The 19,047-nt window shown below is 36.6% G+C and overlaps 1 protein-coding gene and 2 pseudogenes across 1 annotated transcript; all 3 read right to left on the bottom strand.

The window, feature by feature from the left end:
• Positions 1-69: 69 nt before the first annotated feature.
• On the bottom strand, positions 70-2,968 carry LOC125193468 (putative late blight resistance protein homolog R1B-16; annotated as a pseudogene).
• Positions 2,969-4,268: 1,300 nt separating this feature from the next.
• LOC125193703 (putative late blight resistance protein homolog R1B-16) lies at positions 4,269-7,209 on the bottom strand. The gene has a single exon (XM_048091570.2). The coding sequence runs from the start codon at positions 7,105-7,107 to the stop codon at positions 4,615-4,617; it is 2,493 nt and encodes an 830-aa protein (XP_047947527.1). The 5' UTR covers positions 7,108-7,209; the 3' UTR covers positions 4,269-4,614.
• Positions 7,210-15,009: 7,800 nt separating this feature from the next.
• Positions 15,010-17,932, bottom strand: LOC125193826 (putative late blight resistance protein homolog R1A-3; annotated as a pseudogene).
• Positions 17,933-19,047: the final 1,115 nt, after the last annotated feature.

The raw sequence follows: 19,047 nt of genomic DNA, 5'->3' as shown, positions 1-19,047 counted from the left end.
AGAAACTGGTTTTAACACATGCTACACCGATCGAGTTGCACTTTCTCTTATCGTAGCCATCAAAATCAGTGAGGTGAATGTTACATATATGACTAAAAACAAGGAAGCAAATGTTACAAAATAGAAACTCTGGTTCAGTGCTCTTGAGGAAGTGAAGCCCAAGAGTACTCTTCAATTCTTCAAACACCCAAACACTCTAATTACCTGCCACTAGAACTTCAAAGTTGGCATTTGCTAAGCTCTTCAACCTTAGTCCTTCTTCTTCAATCCAAATAGCAGCTACAACATGAAGGTCTAGTTGGTCTCCATATAATTCCTCTTGTTCGTCTACTATCTTTTTAGCCGACATCACTGCTGATACAGTGCAATGTACGATAACAATCGATTTGAGCGTTGTTATTTCTCCAACTTCTAATGGAATCTCCTCCAGACAATGTAAAAAGTGTAGATGAAGCTTCTCGAGAAGTGGAAAGTGGGAATTGTCAGACACAATCCATTCTTTTAGATTACTACCCTCCAACTGTAGAAATTTGAGGCATGGGAATTGGCCTTCAATTGTTTCCCACTTGCCAGTCTTGAAAAAACCACCTTTCAATACAAGCTTCTGAAGAAGGGCAACGGACCGATTTCAGACATGATATTGTCAACCTCCTGATGAGAAGAGACCTCAACTGACAACTTCTTGAGGGAGTGTGTGAACCTAATCCACTGCCAACATTCCCCACCTGCATAGCTGGTGTAGCAATGTAAATTTTCCAATTTACGCAAACACTGAATATGACTGATGCGCTTTTCTTCCTCCATTTGTTCATGATAGCGTAGAGACAATTTCTTGACATTGGGAATTCTTTTAACCACCTCCTCATTCAAACACAAAGCATGCACTTTTTTGAGTGTTTGCAAATTCTCCAGGATAACAGTGTCATTGTCATCACTAGGAGGATCTGGGAGAGTCCCATTAAACACCAGATGCCGAAGTTGATGCAATTTCCAAATCTCAACTGGTACAATAATATCCCGCGAAAAACTAATAATCAATGTGTGTAGATTCCAGAGCAATTCAAGCGAGGAAGGGAATTTGGACCGACGAGTAACTCTAACAACAATGTACCGCGAGTTAACTGACTCAAACACATTATCTAGGAAAAAACAGTCAGTCCAAGTTTCTTCTTCATCATATTTTTCACCATATGCTTTGAATGTCCTCAACAGTCTAAGATTATGAGGTAGTCGAATTTCTTCATAATCACTCTCCTCTTCATCGTCGTCATAATCACTCCTCTCGTCATCGTCGTTGTCATCGTCGTTATAAACACATATTATGGAACGAGCGTGTGACAAAGATCCCAATATTTTACTTTTTAACGACCTTGGGGTTTTAAGAACAACCCGCCGCTCGTTATTCATGCATGGAGCATCATCTCTTATGATTTGATAAAACCTTTCCTTTTCAGCTTCTTTCAAACACAAATCTCGCAATAAATCATGAATCTTACAATACTTAACATTCCCCAGAGACCCCAACTCATCAACTAAAATGAGATTTCGATCAACCAACTCCATTAAGTACTCGTGTGCGACTGTTTCCAAACATTTCCCACCCCTTGGTTTCAAAAATCCTTCAGAAACCCATAGTTTCTCAAGCGTTGACACACGTATCCTACAATCTTCCTCAAAAATACCCAAATATAAAAAACATGGCTTCAAATAGTTTGGAAGGTAGATATAGCTCATCTTCAATGTTTTCAAGCAAAATTCATCATTACTGTTAATAACAACTGAATTTAAATTTTGCTCTATACGCTCCCAATAATCTCTCGTGCACTCAGATTTTGCCAAAAGACCTCCTATCGTAGCAATTGATAAAGGAAGCCCTTTACAACTTGCTACAATATTCTTTCCAATATTCTCCAACTCAAGAGGACAACTTTCTTTTGCAAACACTGTTTTACAAAACAATCCCCAACTACTAGTATCATCAAGAAATTTCATACCAACTCCATAAGACTCATTCAACTGTAAACTCAAGTTTGACAACCTAGTTGTTACGATTATCCGACTCCCATTTTTGTTATCAGGAAAGAAAACCTTTATCTTATCCCACACCTCGACACTCCACATATCATCCATTATTACAAAATACCTCCTACCATATAAAAACTTATATAATTGTTCTCCCAATTCACTTTCACTCAATTTTTCATTCTCATTCCGATCACAAGACTGCCTACTTGACTGAATATAAACTTCTCTAAGTGTTTCTCTAACATTATAAGTTTGAGAAATCGTAGTCCAAGCACGGATATCAAAATGCTCCTTAACAAGTGCATTTTCAAATAGATTTTTGGCGAGAGTGGTCTTACCAATGCCACCCATCCCCATGATGGGGATGATTTGGCGATTGAGTTGATCTCCGGTTAGCTTGTCCAAGACTTCAAGAAACACTTCTCCGAAGCCCACCATCATGTTTTCCTTCACAATGGAAGAAGTCGTCGAGTCAGCAACGCGTTTTTGCTGCGGCTGAGCTTGGATTGCAATCTTCGACACATCTTTCTTGATCAGATCCATTTCTTCTATCACTTTCTGCAGATCTTGGTAGAAGTCAGGATCTTCAACGATTGTGGATCGCTTGTCAATTTGAAGCACAATTTGAGACTCGATAACATCCTCAGCTGCATAAACTGCATCAGCAATGCGAAGCTCCAATGGATCGGCTTCATAGCCATCAGCAATAACAGGGGAAATATAACCATCAAGAAATTCTTGCAAGAAGGTAACAGTTTGAGTGAGAGATTGAACTTGTTTTTGATCTATAGAAATGGGAGGGGAAGGATGTTTCTCAAGAGTATCTATGATATGCATAAGAGAAACTAGAGCTCCATAGGCTGCCATGCTTATGCTTAGCTCGATTTTGAATGAAAATGAGATAGTATTTGGAAGTCAACCAATCTGGAAATATGAAAACACAATTGAGGACTGAAACATGTTAGAGCAGATAATTAAAGAAGCAGCATTAATGAAATTAATAAAATATGATGAGATAAAGATGCAGCATAAATGTAATCAATAAAATATGATGCAGTGGTTGAATACAGACGTTTTTAGTCAATGTAATTTGTAAAATATGCTGCAGATATTGTTAGCTTTTCTCTCCCTTCCACATTATTACTAGACAGCTAAGATTGTAAGGCTTAAACAACTATCTTAATAATTAATAATTAATTTGTAAAATATGCTGAAGATATTGATTAAAACTATTAATTTGTCATTTAATAGTAATTTTAATAATTAAAAAAATTATAGATATTTAAAAATAGAATTTTAAAATTTAATTTTATAAAATTAAACCTAATATTGAAATAAAGAAACAAAGTGAAGGATACCAAAAGAGAAGAAGAATGATAATTTTGAAATGATATCAGATTTAGTACATAACTAAAATAATATCAGATTTAAAACGTAAAAAAACCAAATTGCCCAACCCCCCAAAACCCCCCAAAAGGGTATTTTCGTCAAGAAACAGTGAAAAAGGACCATTTTCGAGATAAACGCTTAGTCCAAGGTTGTCTGAGGATATTTTTAAAGTCCAGGGTTCATTGGCGAGATAAACGCATAGTGCAGGGACTATTTTTGTAGTTCACTCTAGAAAATAAGAAGAAAAGGGAAAAAAAATCACATATTTGGTACTTTTAATTGAAATATCCAAATATATCATCTATGACTTAAAAATCACATGCTTGGTATCAAGGTTATTTTTGTCACGAGGCACCAAAACGATATAAAACAAAGATTAGGAGTCATTTTCGTGTGAAAGTGAAAAATCAGACGCTGTTTACATAGTCCACTCATAAATTAATGATACTATATACTGATATATCTCATCTTCGAAATCTCTGAAATCAGTAAATTGACATGCACACTTTATGCATAGTAATATGTAGATCTACGACCTAGGAAAATTTAACTACTACTACCTCCGTTCCCCAAAATTTGCTACACTTTGACCCACCACGGGTTTTAAGAAATGTAATGGAAAGTGGGTTGAAAAAGTTGGTGGGATGTGGGTCCTACTTTTAAAGTATTAATTTTATAATAAAATGTGAGTAGGAATGAGTTAGTGGAATATGAGGTCCACTATCAAAAATGGTAAAAATGAAGTGTATCAAATTTTTAGGGACGGACCGAAATAGTAAACTGTATCAAATTTTCAGGGACGGAGGTAGTACTATCTAACGGCATTAAAAATTCGAACAGTATGTACGTCAAAATAATTTCAAATAGGGTTCCAATAAATTGTTGAAAATATTTAAAAATAAAACCCTATTACATGAGGTGAATGTTACATCATACATGGCACTATGTAGATGAAAAAGAAGATGGTCATGGAAAACATGCTTGCTCTTACAGTAGAAAGAAAGCTAAGTACAATAGTATTCAAGCAACACAACCTCAAACTTTATTACATGCAAGGTCATAAATAGAAACTCTAGTTCACTCTTCCAATGAGCAAGCTCGGTCACCGTGATTTTCGGCATCTTCAACATGAGTTGGAATGAGAAGAGCAAGTGAAGCCCAAGAGTTCTCTTCAGTGCTACACAGGTCCAAGACTTTAAATTAACGAGCATCTACTTCAACTTCAAAGTTGGCATTTGCCAAGCTCTTAAGTTTTGCTTCATAAGTTACAACTTTAACTAGAACATGAAGGTCTAGTTGGTCTCCATATAAACACTCTTGTTCCTCTACTATCTTTTTAGCCGACACTGCCGCCGATTCACTGCAACATGAAACAACAATTGATTTGAGTGTCGCTATTTCTCCAACTTCTGATGGAATCTCCTCCAGAAAAAGCATTGAACTTAGACAAAGCTTCTCGAGACGTGGAAAGTGGGAGTGGTCCGACACAATCCAATACCTTAGACTCGTCTCAAATTTTAGAAACTTGAGGCTTGGGAAGTGGCCTTCAATTGTTTCCCACTTTTCTGTTTTGAAGTAACCACCTCCTAAAACAAACTTCTCAAGATGGGGCAATGAACCAAATTCAGACATGATATCTTCCAACTCCAGAATATTAGAGACACGAACTGACAACTTCTTGAGAGTGTGTGGGAAACTAATCCACCCCCAGCACTCCTCATGTCCGAATGTGGTGCGGAAGCATAAATTTTCCAATTTACGCAAACAATGAATACGGAAATTTTCTTCCTCCAGGTCATCATAGTAGGATAGACGCAATTTCTTCACATTGGGAATTCTTTTAACCACCTCTTCATTCAAACATAAATCCCGCACATTTTTTAGTGTTTGCAGATTCTTCAGGATAACAATGTCATTGTCGCTGCTGGGAGGATTTGGGAGAATCCCGGGAAACACAAGATGTCGAAGATGGTACAATTTCCAAATTTCAATCGGTACAACAGGATAAAGAGCCCACTTAATAATCAATGTATGTAGATTCCAAAGTAGACCAATCGAAGAAGGGAATTCGGTCCGATGAGGAACTCTAATGGTAATGAACCGTAAATTCACTGGTTCAAACAAATTATCTTGGAGAATCCAGTTATCTGTTTTTTCGTAATTACTCACCAATACATTACTCTTTAACAACCTTGTGGTTTTAAAAACAGCGCTACGTTCGCTATTCATGCGCGGAGGACCATCTCTTCTTATGACCTGATAAAACCTTTCTTTCTCAACTTCTTTTAAACATAAATCTCTCAACAAATCATGAATCTTGCAAGACTTAATATTTCCGGTAGACCCCAACTCATCAACTAAAATGAGATTTCTATCAACCAACTCCTTAAAGTACTCTTGCGCAATTGTTTCCAAACATTTCCCACTCTTTGGTTTCAAAAATCCTTCAGAAACCCATAGCTTCTTGAGCATTGACACATGGATCCTACGATCTTCCTCAAAAAGCCCCATATACAAAAAGCATGGCTTCAAATAGTTTGGAAGGTAGATATAGCTCATCCTCAATATTTTCAAACAAAATTCATCATTACTGTTAATAACAACTGCATTTAAATTTTGCTGTAAACGCTCCCAATATTCTCTTTCACCCTCAGATTTTGCCAAAAGACCTCCTATTGTAGCAATTGATAAAGGAAGCCCTTTACAATTTGCTACAATATTCTTTCCAATATTCTCCAACTCAAGAGGACAATTTTCTTTCCCAAACACAATCTTACAAAACAATCCCCAACTATTAGTCTCATCTAGAAATGGCATACCAACTCTATTAGACTCATTCAATTGCAAGCTCAAGTTTGACAATCTAGTTGTCACAATTATCCGACTCCCATTTCCGTTATCAGGAAAGAAAACTTTTATCCTCTCCCACACCTCAACACTCCACATATCATCCATTATTACAAGATACCTCCTACCATATAAAAACTTGTATAGCTTTTCTCCTAATTTGTTCTCACTCTTGTCACTACTCGAATCCCCACTTGCTTGGAAAAGAACTTCTCTAAGTGTTTCTCTAACATTATAAGTCTGAGAAATCGTGGTCCAAGTACGGATATCAAAATATTCCTTAACAAGTGGATTTTGGAAGAGATTTCTGGCGAGAGTGGTCTTACCAATGCCACCCATCCCCACGATGGGGATAATTTGGCGATTCGGTTGATCTCCAGTTAGCTTGTCCAAAACTTCAAGAAACACTTGTTCAAATCCCACCATCGCGTTTTCCTTCACAGTGGAAGAAGTCGTCAAGGCAGCAACGGGCTTTTGATCTTCGGCTGCAATCTGTTCCACCTCTTTCTTGATCAGATCCATTTCTTCTATCACTTTCTGCAGATCTTGATAGAAGCCAGGATCTTCGACGATTGTGGATCGCTTGTCAATTTGAACCACAATCTGAGACTCGATAACATCCTCAGCTGCATAAACTGCATCAGCAATGCGACGCTCCAATGGATCGGCTTCGTGGCCATCAGCCACAACAGGGGATGTATAACCATCAAGAAATTCTTGCAAGAAGTTAATATTTTGAGTGAGGGATTGAGCTTGTGTTTTGTGGATAGAAATGGGAGGGGAAGGATGTTTCTCGAGGTTTTCTACGATATGCATAAGAGAAACCAGCGCTCCATAGGCTGCCATGCTTAGCTCAATTTGAATGAAAATGAGATGATATTTGGAAGACAAAAATATGAATCCATAGTTGAGGAGTGAAACATGTTATAGCAGAAAGGATGAAATTAATAAAATATGATGCAGTGGTTGTTTACATGTACTATTTTATTCTTCTCAATTAGTAAAATATGCTGCAGATAACGTTATGTGGGAAGCTTTCTCAGCTTTTAACATTATTGCTGGACAGCTAATTAGCCATATGCTTTAGTGCCATTTTTTAGTTTAGTGCCTTTTGCATGGTGGAAGAAATTGGCTTGGCCGAGTAATGTGAATCCTCTAAATTGAAGACTCATGAATTTGCCCCGGACTTGTTCTAGTAAATAAACCCGACAAATAAACAAGATAAACCATGAAATGGAACAAGAAAAATGGATAAATGGATAGAGGATGGATTAGTGTTATGATTTAGGTGAAGAATAGGAAAGAAATCCCAAAGGTACTTTCACATACAAACACCTAATGGCTCCACAAACTAGCAACACAAGAACTAGCAAGCATACCTTTACAATCAACCTTAGCCCGGCAAAAGATCGAATGCAACCCGAAGGAATTTGATAAGTCTTCAAAAGATGAAGAAGGTGAGCTCTCAAATATGGAGAAATTGTCTCTTACAAATATTCAAAAGCTGAGAATGAAAACCCTAAAAAGAGTATTTATACTAAAACAAAAGTAATAGGGAAAATAGTCTTCTAAAGCTTCAAAAAACGACATTTTCGGGCAAAACGCCTGGCCCGGGCGTTTTGGGGCCTTGCCCGGGCGTTTTCTCTGTGGCCGGGCATTTTTGGCAGCTCTGCGCAACTTTCGTCAAACGACCATAACTTCCTCATCCGGGCTCCGATTGAGGCGTGTAAGGTACTCACTCGAAGCTCTTTTGATGACGAAGACAATGATTGTCTTAGAAGAGAATTTGGACACCATCTTGATAGGTATATTGATGTTTGAAACGGACCCCAGCTCCAGTGTGGTTCATTGGATGCCTTTGTTTGTTCTATTGGTTTGGCACTTCCTGGATTCACATCATCCTCTCCTTCTTTTTGAAAGGATTTGTCCTCAAATCCGGTTCTTAGATTCATCTTTCGGACACCCGGATTCACATCATTCCCTCCTTCTTTTGAAGGATTTGTCCTCAAATCCGTATTAAGCATACCTACAAGACCAAGTAAGTCCAAATCAAGTATCATAGGTCTAGAAGATGTACTTGGCTTACCAAGGGTGTAGAGAGCTATATAGCCAAGATTGAAAATCTCCATGTGGAGTATATCTAATGCATATATGGTCTCATCAATCATACCATCATTGTGATCATAAAGTAATAACAATATTGGAAAAATTCGGCCACTAGGGATTAGGAGGCTATGATCAAACAATGAAACTTGCATCAAGTAAGGAGCATAAGATCTACACCCTAACCATAATGCACATGTAAACTCTATATCACAAGTAATGGTACTATCAACAAGTTTTCTCCTAACACATTTGTGCGTGTCATCAAGATATTTTCCATACTCTAACAAGTCCAAAGTATAAGCACATGGTATGGAGACACACAACTCTAACAATCCTTTTATAAGGTAATCCAAAACAAACTCATTTGTTGTAAGACCTTTGATAAATGATCCATAAAACATGCCAACTCCATGGAAAAGTTTGATTTTTAAGCAATAAAAGAACTTATCATGCAAAGACACACATGCGTCAAACACTTTGTATCTCTTGGTCCCAAATCCATCCACTCTACCAATCCACATACCTAACATTGTCTTCATAAAAGAATTGACATTTTTAGAAGGGCTAGGGATACACAAGAAAGGATCCCCATAGCTTGTAAGACTAAACTTAGCAAGTAATGATTCTAGATTTTCATGCCACATATCAAACAAACCACAAGTGATAAGAGTATCAATACAAATGGGCATTTGAAAACAAATCACATTCACTTGTTTCATTAAATCATTATCACAAGTTAAGGTGAGAATACTTGAACCTTGGGAAAGAGGTGATTCAACTTGACCTTGCGTCCATGAGTTCATCACCGGTAAGAAGTTACTCGGTGCATCCACGACTCGAGGTTCACATTCCAAACCTTTCAATTTCTGCATCACAAAGTCATTAAAGATGAAAGACAAATCGAAAAAGTTAGTGAAATAAGTGTCGCTCTTCTCACCAAGGGCAAAAATGATAGGGTGATTTAGAGCCCTCCCATGGGTGATCTTAGAATCTAACAAGCAACCTTTTTTTCTCACATGCTTGTGGTTTTTCTCTCTTAAAAGCTTTGATTCACACTCACCCCCACCACTCTCTCTTGGCTTTTGCATCTCACTTTTTAGCCTTTTCTCACACTCTATATTTTCTTCTCTCTCTTGCTCATTCCTCAAGTACTCATTTACTTTAGCAATCTCATTTGGCTTCGCTTCAATGCTCAATACTTGAAGGGCTTTTAATGGCTCACACTCATCCTCGGCTTCCACCATGCTAGACACACCATCATTGAAAGTTGGGCGTGCATCTTCCTCATGTAAGGCCATGGACTCTTTTTCATCCTCACATTTCTCTTCATCATCATTGGCAACAAAATCCATCATGTGCTTTATACGCTCTTTAACAATGTAGTTAACATTGTCACACTCACGTTGAATCAAGCTTTTTGAATGAGGGAAATTGGATGACAACCACGACGAAGCTTTCGTGTGATAGCTAGGATGAGATCGGTCCACCTTCTTTGGTGGGATGCTTCTTCGGCTTATGTCATCACCATAATTTCGAGGGCTTGAGCTCTCCCTTGATTTACTTGAGACTTCATCCTCCATTAACCACTCATGCACTTTATAATGACCATGATCCCTCATCCTTCGAGAGTGAGACTCTCCATGGAACTTTGGTACTCGCTCCCTTCTACTCCCTCTATCAAGTCCATCATCGTGATACCTTGACTTGTAGTCACTCCTATCATGTCTCTCTCGGTCACTAGGTGCTATGGAATGGTTATGCCTAACTCGATCTCTTATGAGGGATATATTCTCATGGTATGCCGTAAATCCCTCTTGCATAGAATTCATGATTCCCCGCGCATCGCGCATCTCCTTCATGATTGAGGAAAACATCTCTTTGAGGGTGTCGTCGGATGTGGACGCGATGTTGTCCCCATCCTCCCTTCTAGGCGAATTGTGCTTAGAGATCCTCGTACGTGGTGGCATTTTCGGTACCTACAAAGAAGATAAAGAGGACTAGGGACACATCCCTTTTGTTAATAACACAAACAACGCACACACCCAAGAATGAAGACTTTAGTGAGGAGCTCACTTCCCAACCCAAAAAGTATGCCCCCAATTCCCCAAACTCACACCCAATGTCTCTCGGAAGGTTTAGAGATTTAGTGGCTAGATACTCTCCCTCACTTGCTCTCGATGATGTAATCCCAAGGGTTGCACAAATAGCACAAACAAGATACACAACTAGGCAAGTGAAAACTAGTCCAAGAAGCCACAAGATTAGTGAAAGTAGGGAGCTAAGCCAATGGGACAAATTAACAAACACTTTGTGTGCACAATTTCACCCAACAACAATATACCCAACAATTGATGTAATTTCGGCCTACAACTTTTCGAAAATCAAATTGACATACCCAAGAATACATATATCAATTTATAGCTAAAGCCCATGAATAGATTTGGAGATATCTCTTTTTTTTTTTTGGCAATTTTCTAACAATTTCACTCTTTTTTTTATTCACTCTTTTTTTTTTTTTTTTTTTTTTTTTTTTTTCATACAAGAACAAGAACCAATGGCTCTTTATACCAAATAATGTGAATCCTCTAAATTGAAGACTCATGAATTTGCCCCGGACTTGTTCTTGTAAATAAACCCAACAAATAAACAAGATAAACCATGAAATGGAACAAGAAAAATGGATAAATGGATAGAGGATGGATTAGTGTTATGATTTAGGTGAAGAATAGGAAAGAAATCCCAAAGGTACTTTCACATACAAACACCTAATGGCTCCACAAACTAGCAACACAAGAACTAGCAAGCATACCTTTACAATCAACCTTAGCCCGGCAAAAGATCGAATGCAACCCGAAGGAATTTGATAAGTCTTCAAAAGATGAAGAAGGTGAGCTCTCAAATATGGAGAAATTGTCTCTTACAAATATTCAAAAGCTGAGAATGAAAACCCTAAAAAGAGTATTTATACTAAAACAAAAGTAATAGGGAAAATTGTCTTCTAAAGCTTCAAAAAACGACATTTTCGGGCAAAACGCCTGGCCCGGGCGTTTTGGGGCCTTGCCCGGGCGTTTTCTCTGTGGCCGGGCATTTTTGGCAGCTCTGCGCAACTTTCGTCAAACGACCATAACTTCCTCATCCGGGCTCCGATTGAGGCGTGTAAGGTACTCACTCGAAGCTCTTTTGATGACGAAGACAATGATCGTCTTAGAAGAGAATTTGGACACCATCTTGATAGGTATATTGATGTTTGAAACGGACCCCAGCTCCAGTGTGGTTCATTGGATGCCTTTGTTTGTTCTATTGGTTTGGCACTTCCCGGATTCACATCACCGAGAGTAGCCGATAATTGGTGGGATTGAATTCAAGTCTCAAGATGCGGAAGAAGAGACTATAAAGGTCAATATTTTTGCATGGTAGTAATAAACACAAAATATTAAAGCGAATAGTACTGCTAGTATATAGTGTTTTTGAAATTGTTGAGTTTAACGAATAATGAACTAATATATACAAATGACAAATGACCTCTTTTGTTAATCGATGACTGGTTATAACAACCTTGGCCGTGGCTTTCATATTATCCAATTAATTGGGATCTAAATTGAAATCACTCATAGCTATAGCCGTAACATTAATTAATCTTATAAATACATATTTATGATCAGTTTATGGTTTGAACTCAGTTTTGTGGAACATATTTTAATTCGAACAGACCCATTTAAATTATAAATTGGTGTGGCTACAACTATTGAGTTTTCTAAATAATGCGAAACATTCAAAAAAGTTGATTAAAGTATCTCACATGCGATTCTCGGTGAATAATATATAAGCAAATTTTGTGGGTCAATATCTTAATTCTTAAGTCTAGATCAGGTAGAAATATATCCTCTCATAGTGCAATATAACTAGATAAAATCGAATCGAAACTTGATAAAGAAATTATTCCACTAATCTAATTTCTTTTACATGCTACTCCCTCCGTCCTTATATAATAGAAGCGTTTCATTTCGACACCAAATTTAAGTGAATGGAGAATAAAGTATGAAAAGAAGAAGGTAGAGAGAATAAAATAAGAGTAAGAAAAGTACTACGAGACAAGAAATGTTGGTGCTTTCTGCCAAAATAGGAAATGACTCAGCTATAGTGGGACGATAAAAGAAAATACTTCCTCCGTCCCAATATAAACGAAGCACTTCTTTTGGGCATGAGATTTAATGAATTGATATTTAAATAATTTAAAGTGGAGAGAATAAATTATGAGAGAGAAAAGTAGAGGAGTGAAGAGAGAATAAAGTAGGTCGAGAATGAAGTAAAAAAGAAGATTTTTGCTAAAACATGAAATGACTCACTTATTTTGAGACAGAGGGAATACAACTCAACTACAAAAGAACGGGAAGAGTACTGTAATATATATTCCATGATACACGAATTGTAAATTCCATTAAAATTGACCATCAAAACCATAATTACCACAAAGAATGAGGCAAGTGAATGGATGCCACACCATTACTTAGATGGGTATGGCGATAAAAGTGTAGGTAGTGATATATCAAATGATTCATGTTTGGGATAATTTTGGAAAGTTTCTTACAATATGCTAATAGAATGCTTTGGTCTTTTCGAGATTACTAAAAATTGATTATATTCACTCGATGGAAACCGCTACACAACTTGAGCCCCAAATCTAGTAGCAATATATTTTCTACCGTTCATTTAATCTATGAGAAGAAACACGATGACTTTAATATTCCTTTTTATGTATGATATCAATAGGGTCAATTTTTTGCATTTTGAATGTTAGAACAAAAAGTATGACATTTTTTAATTGAGTAAAGAGAGATTTAGAAAATGGAATTTATGGGGTCAGATATAGTAAAAAAAGTTTTTGTCCGTGTTACATGATAGACGCGATGTTGTAGAACAATTGTCGCTAGAAATAGTGACGGAGAAGAACGGATGTAAACTCCAACTCTAAAGATTGAGGAGGAGTTGTCGCACTATAGAATCGTCACCAGCTCTTAGGTCTGATTTAATAGAATTTTCCTATTCTCATGATCCCGCTAAGGTAGGCCGAACTCCGACCCCAAAATCAAACTATTATAGATCATTTTGATTTTCGTATTTGTCAGATTCATAAACAACCTCAATTATGAAATCTCAACATACATCAATCTCAAATGTCATAATACAAATGAAATTTTTTGTAGTTGTCTTGCTACTTGTACCTAATGCAATTATTGAAAGCCCATGGGAAGACTTTGTCCAATCAGTTTGAATAATAATCATACTAAATTACTAATATTTTGTGATGAATTTGTTATTGAATAGATATTTCTCTTTAGGTATCCATGAGAAAATGATATCAAACTTCTCATCCTACCATTGTTTTAATTATATTTTCGTAGAATAATTAAAGGTAAAAGAAATGACTAATCAATACTCCCTTTGTCCATGATCAATAAAAAAAAATGAGTTTGACTCACTTTGGATATATTGAAAAAATTAATGGATTATGAATCATATTTTTATATATTAGTTTTATAGTAATAAAATTTGAATGCGATAAGTTAATGAAATGTGGAGTTTGTTATAAAAAATAGTACTCCCTCCATTCTATAGTAATAGAAGAATTTCATTTTTTCTGTACTCGTTTTGAAAAAATAATACTCCATTAAATAGTGAAAGTGGAGAGAGTGTAGAGAGAGAATAATGTAGAGAAGAGTCTTATCTACAATATTATCTCTCATACTTTAGTTTCTCTACTTTAACTATTTATAATTATTTTTTCAAAATAAGTGCGCAAAATGAATTGCCTCTATTACTATGGAACGGAGGGAGTAGTACTAAAAAATAATGGTGCCAATCAATTCAATTCTAATACATGGGCCGAGGCTAGTACCCATTTTAGGGTTTATAAATGGCAAATTACAGCCCATTTATACGAATATCAGCGAGATCAAGCTGGGCTCTCCTATCATTATAGAGGCCCAATATATAAGTAAAAATAATAATTTTGAAAAACTAGTTAGAAGGGGAAAATTGATCCAAATATATAAAGAAGAGTTGTAGTTTTGAAATTTGAATATAATAAATCAAATTTTAATTTTCTACTTTTATCTGATATGAAATTCCCTAAGTGAACCAGATGTGGGTAATTTCTTGGCTGTAGATATAGTAAGTCAGTGGCAATTGGCAAACACATGAAATAACATCCTAACATTATTCCTAGTGAAATCTTTTGTAGGCATCCTCATCGTCTTCTTACAGATTTTGTTAGCAGAGAGAAACTGGTTTTAACACATGACTACACTTTTTCTTATCTTAGCCATCAAAATCAATGAGGTAAATGTTACTACCTCCGTCCCCCAAAAGTTGCTACACTTTGACCCGACATAGGTTTTACCAAATGCAATGGAAAGTGAGTTGAAAAAGTTGGTGGGATGTGGGTCCTACTTTTAAAGTATTAGTTTTATAATAAAATGTGAGTAGGAATGAGTTAGTGGAATATGAGGTCCACTACCAAAAATGGTAAAAATGAATTGTATCAAATTTTCAGGGACGGACCGAAATGGTAATATGTATCAAATTTTCAGGGACAGAGATAGTACATCATATATGACTAAAAACAAGGAAGCAGTAGTATAAAAGTAACAATAGTATTCAAGCAATGTTACAAATAGAAACTACAGCTTGTACATGATGAGTTGGAATGAGAAGAGGAAGTGAACGCCAAGAGCACTCTTCAATTCTACAAATACCCAAGACTTTGCATACCTGCAACTTGAACTTCAAAGTTGGCATTTGCAAAGCTCTTCAACCTTAGTCCTTCTTCTTCAATCCAAATAGCAGCTACAACATGAAGGTCTAGTTGGTCTCCATATAACTCCTCTTGTTCGTCTATTATCTTTTTAGCCGACACCACTGCTGATTCACTGCAATGTACCATAAAAATCGATTTGAGCGTTGTTATTTCTCCAACTTCTAATGGAACCTCCTCCAGGTCACGTAAAAAATATAGATGAAGCTTCTGGAGAAGTGGAAAGTGGGAATTGTCAGACACAATCCATTCTTTTAGATTACTACCCTCCAATTGTAGAAACTTGAGACTTGGGAATTGGCCTTCAATAGTTTCCCACTTGCCTGTCTTGAAAAAACCACCTTTCAATACAAGCTTCTGAAGAAGGGGCAACAGACCGATTTCAGACATGATACTGTCAACCTCCTGATGAGAAGAGATCTCAACTGACAACTTCTTGAGGGAGTGTGTGAACCTAATCCACTGCCAACATTCCCTGACCTTCATGGTTGGTGTAGCAATATAAATTCTCCAATTTACGCAAACAATGAATATGACTGATACGCTTTTCTTCCTCCATTTGTTCATGATAGCGTAGAGACAATTTCTTCACATTGGGAATTCTTTTAACTACCTCCTCATTCAAACACAGAGCCCGCACATCTTTGAGTGTTTGTAGATTCTCCAAGATAACAATGTCATTGTCGCCGCTAGGAGGATCTGGGAGAATCCCGAGAAACACAAGATGCCGAAGTTGATGCAATGTCCAAATCTCAACTGGTACTTTAATATCCCGCGAACAATTAATAATCAATGTATGTAGATTCCAAAGCAAATCAATCGAGGAAGGGAACTTGGACCGACGAGTAACATTAACAGAAATGTACCGTGAATTAACTGATTCAAACACATTATCTAGGAAAAAACAACTACTCCCAGCTTCTTCACCAAACGCTTTGAATGTCCTCAACAATCTAAGATTGTGAGGTAGTCGAACTTCTTCACTATCACTCTCCTCTTCATCTTCATAGTCACTCTCCTCTTCATCATCGTCATAATCTTTCCCCTCTTTATCATCATCATCGCCACTCTCATCTCCATAGACACTTTCCCTTTCATCATCGTCATAATCCCTCCCCCCTTCATCGCCGGCATTATCACTCTCATATTCATGATTATAGTCGTCATAATCACATATTATGGAACGAGTACGTGACAAAGATCCCAATACTTTTAACGACCTTATAGTTTTAAGTACGACACGGCGTTCTCCATTCATGCATAGAGGATCATATCTTCCTATGACCTGATAAAACCTTTCCTTTTCCCCTTCTTTCAAACACAAATCTCTCAATAAATCATGAATCTTACAATACTTAACATTCCCAAGAGACCCCAACTCATTGACTAAAATGAGATTTCGATCAACCAACTCCTTTAAGCAATCGTGGGCAATTGTTTCCAAACATTTCCCACCCCTTGGTTTTAAAAATCCTTCAGAAATCCATAATTTCTCAAGCGTTGACACGCGTATACTACAATCTTCCTCAAAAACACCCATATATAAAAAACATGGCTTCAAATAGTTTGGAAGGTAGATATAGCTCATCCTCAATATTTTCAAGCAAAATTCTTCATTACTATTGATAACAACTGAATTTAAATTTTGCTCTATACGCTCCCAATATTCACTTTCACCCTCAGATTTTGTCAAAAGACCTCCTATAGTAGCTATTGACAAAGGAAGCCCTTTACAATTTGCTACAATATTCTTTCCAATATTCTCTAACTCAAGAGGACAATTTTCTTTCCCAAACACAATCTTACAAAACAATCCCCAACTACTAGTCTCATCTAGAAATGGCATACCAACTCTGTAAGACTCATTCAATTGTGAACTCAAGTTTGACAACCTAGTTGTTACGATTATGCGACTCCCGTTTTTGTTATCCGGAAAGAAAACTTTTATCTTGTCCCACACCTCGACACTCCACATATCATCCATTATTATAAGATATCTCCTGCCATATAAGAACTTGTATAATTTTTCTCCCAATTCATTCTCACTCAGATCATTACGCGAATCCCCACTTGCTTGGAAAAGAACTTCTCTAAGAGTTTCTCTAACATTATAAGTTTGAGAAATCGTAGTCCAAGCACGAATATCAAAATATTCCTTAACAAGTGCATTATTAAACAGATTTCTAGCGAGAGTGGTCTTACCAATGCCACCCATCCCTACGATGGGGATGATTAGGCGATTGAGTTGATCTCCAGTTAGCTTGTCCAAAACTTCAAGACACACTTTTTCAAAGCCCACCATCACGTTTTCCTTCACAATGGTAGAAGAAGATGTCGGCTTTTGGTGCGGCTGAGCTCCAATTGCTATCTTCGACACATCTTCCTTGATCAGATCCAATTCTTCTATCACTTTCTGCAGATCTTGATAGAAGTCAGGATCTTCAACTATTGTGGATCGCTTGTCAATTTGAACCATAATTTGAGACTCGATAACATCCTCAGCTGCAAACTGCATCAGCAATGCGGCGCTCCAATGGATCGGCTTCCCGGCCATCAGCAACAATAGGGGAAGTATAACCATCAAGAAATTCTTGCAAGAAGATGACACTTTGAGTGAGAGATTGAACTTGTTTTTTGTCGATAGAAATGGGAGGGGAAGGATGTTTCTCAAGGGTATCTATGATATACATGAGAGAAACCAGAGCTCCATAGGCCGCCATGCTTATGCTTAGCTCGATTTTGGATGAAAAGAATGAGATACTATTTGGAAGTCAACCAATCTGGAAATATGAAAACACAGATGAGGATTGAAACATGTTATAGCAGATAATTAAAGAAGCTGCATTAATGATATTAATAAAATATGATGAGATAAAGATGCAGCAGAAGTGAAATCAATAAAATACGATGCAGTGGTTGTATACAGACGTTTTTAGTCAATGTAATTTGTAAAATATTCTGCAGATATCGTTAGCTTTACTATTTTTGTATATGTATTTCTCGAAATTTTAAGTGAAATAAAATGGGATATAATTGGAGATCGGAGGGAATAATAATTTGTATTTGTAGTACTCCTTAAAATAGTGTATATAGATCGGAGTTTGAATATGCATATTCACATCATGATCAGATGTTAGTTGACTCCTGGGATTTGAATGGAGTAATATTTAGCGATATAAAACGAATAATAAAAGGGATAATAATTGGGCTGCATAAAACATATCTATACAAATAGAAATTTGGGGCTTAACATGGGCTGGTAACATCACTTGATGGATTAAACTCTTGCTCATGATGTCATGATATTATTGTTTTTGGAAACATTATTTGGACTTCCACACATTTTCTTTTTTCCTTTCATATTTTAAAACACCTTTTTCATAAGAAAAAAATAATCAATACTTGGAACTTCCTAGTTACTATTATTTCTTTCAAAGTAATTCTAAAGTTTCCAAATTTAAAGACCAATAATTAATCGTTTGATGCTTATGAACTCTTATTCGGTAAAGTTTGATACTCTATCAATTCAATTCTAAGACCTGGGCCGAGACTAGTACCCGTTTTAGGGTTCAAAACAATATAAATGGCAAATTACAGCCCATTTACTCGAATATCAACGAGATCAAGTTGGGCTCTCCTATCATTATAGGGGCCCAAAATTCAATGTTAAATGTGTTTTTTATTTAAGGTGAATCGGTGATGCCAAACAGCTATTTTATGGTTGACTTGTCCATACAATCTTTATATAAAACTTCGTTTTAAAAAAAAAATTAGTATCACGCTTGTGCTATGCTTAATAGTATTTTTTAAATATTAATTTTCAATTTTAAATTAATTAAATTAAATTAGAATTAATATTAACAACG

Source organism: Salvia hispanica, chromosome 4 (genome assembly GCF_029641045.1).
Source record: "Salvia hispanica isolate PSC_SH4W2 chromosome 4, Shi_PSC_v1, whole genome shotgun sequence".
Taxonomy (NCBI): Eukaryota; Viridiplantae; Streptophyta; class Magnoliopsida; order Lamiales; family Lamiaceae; genus Salvia; species Salvia hispanica.
The sequence above is the reverse complement of the archived record's forward strand: the minus strand, read 5'-3'. Positions and strand labels throughout refer to the sequence as shown.

Bases quoted from the DNA above. Each gene is read 5' to 3' on its own strand.
- LOC125193703 (XM_048091570.2), bottom strand. From the start codon at position 7,107: ATGGCAGCCTATGGAGCGCTGGTTTCTCTTATGCATATCGTAGAAAAC.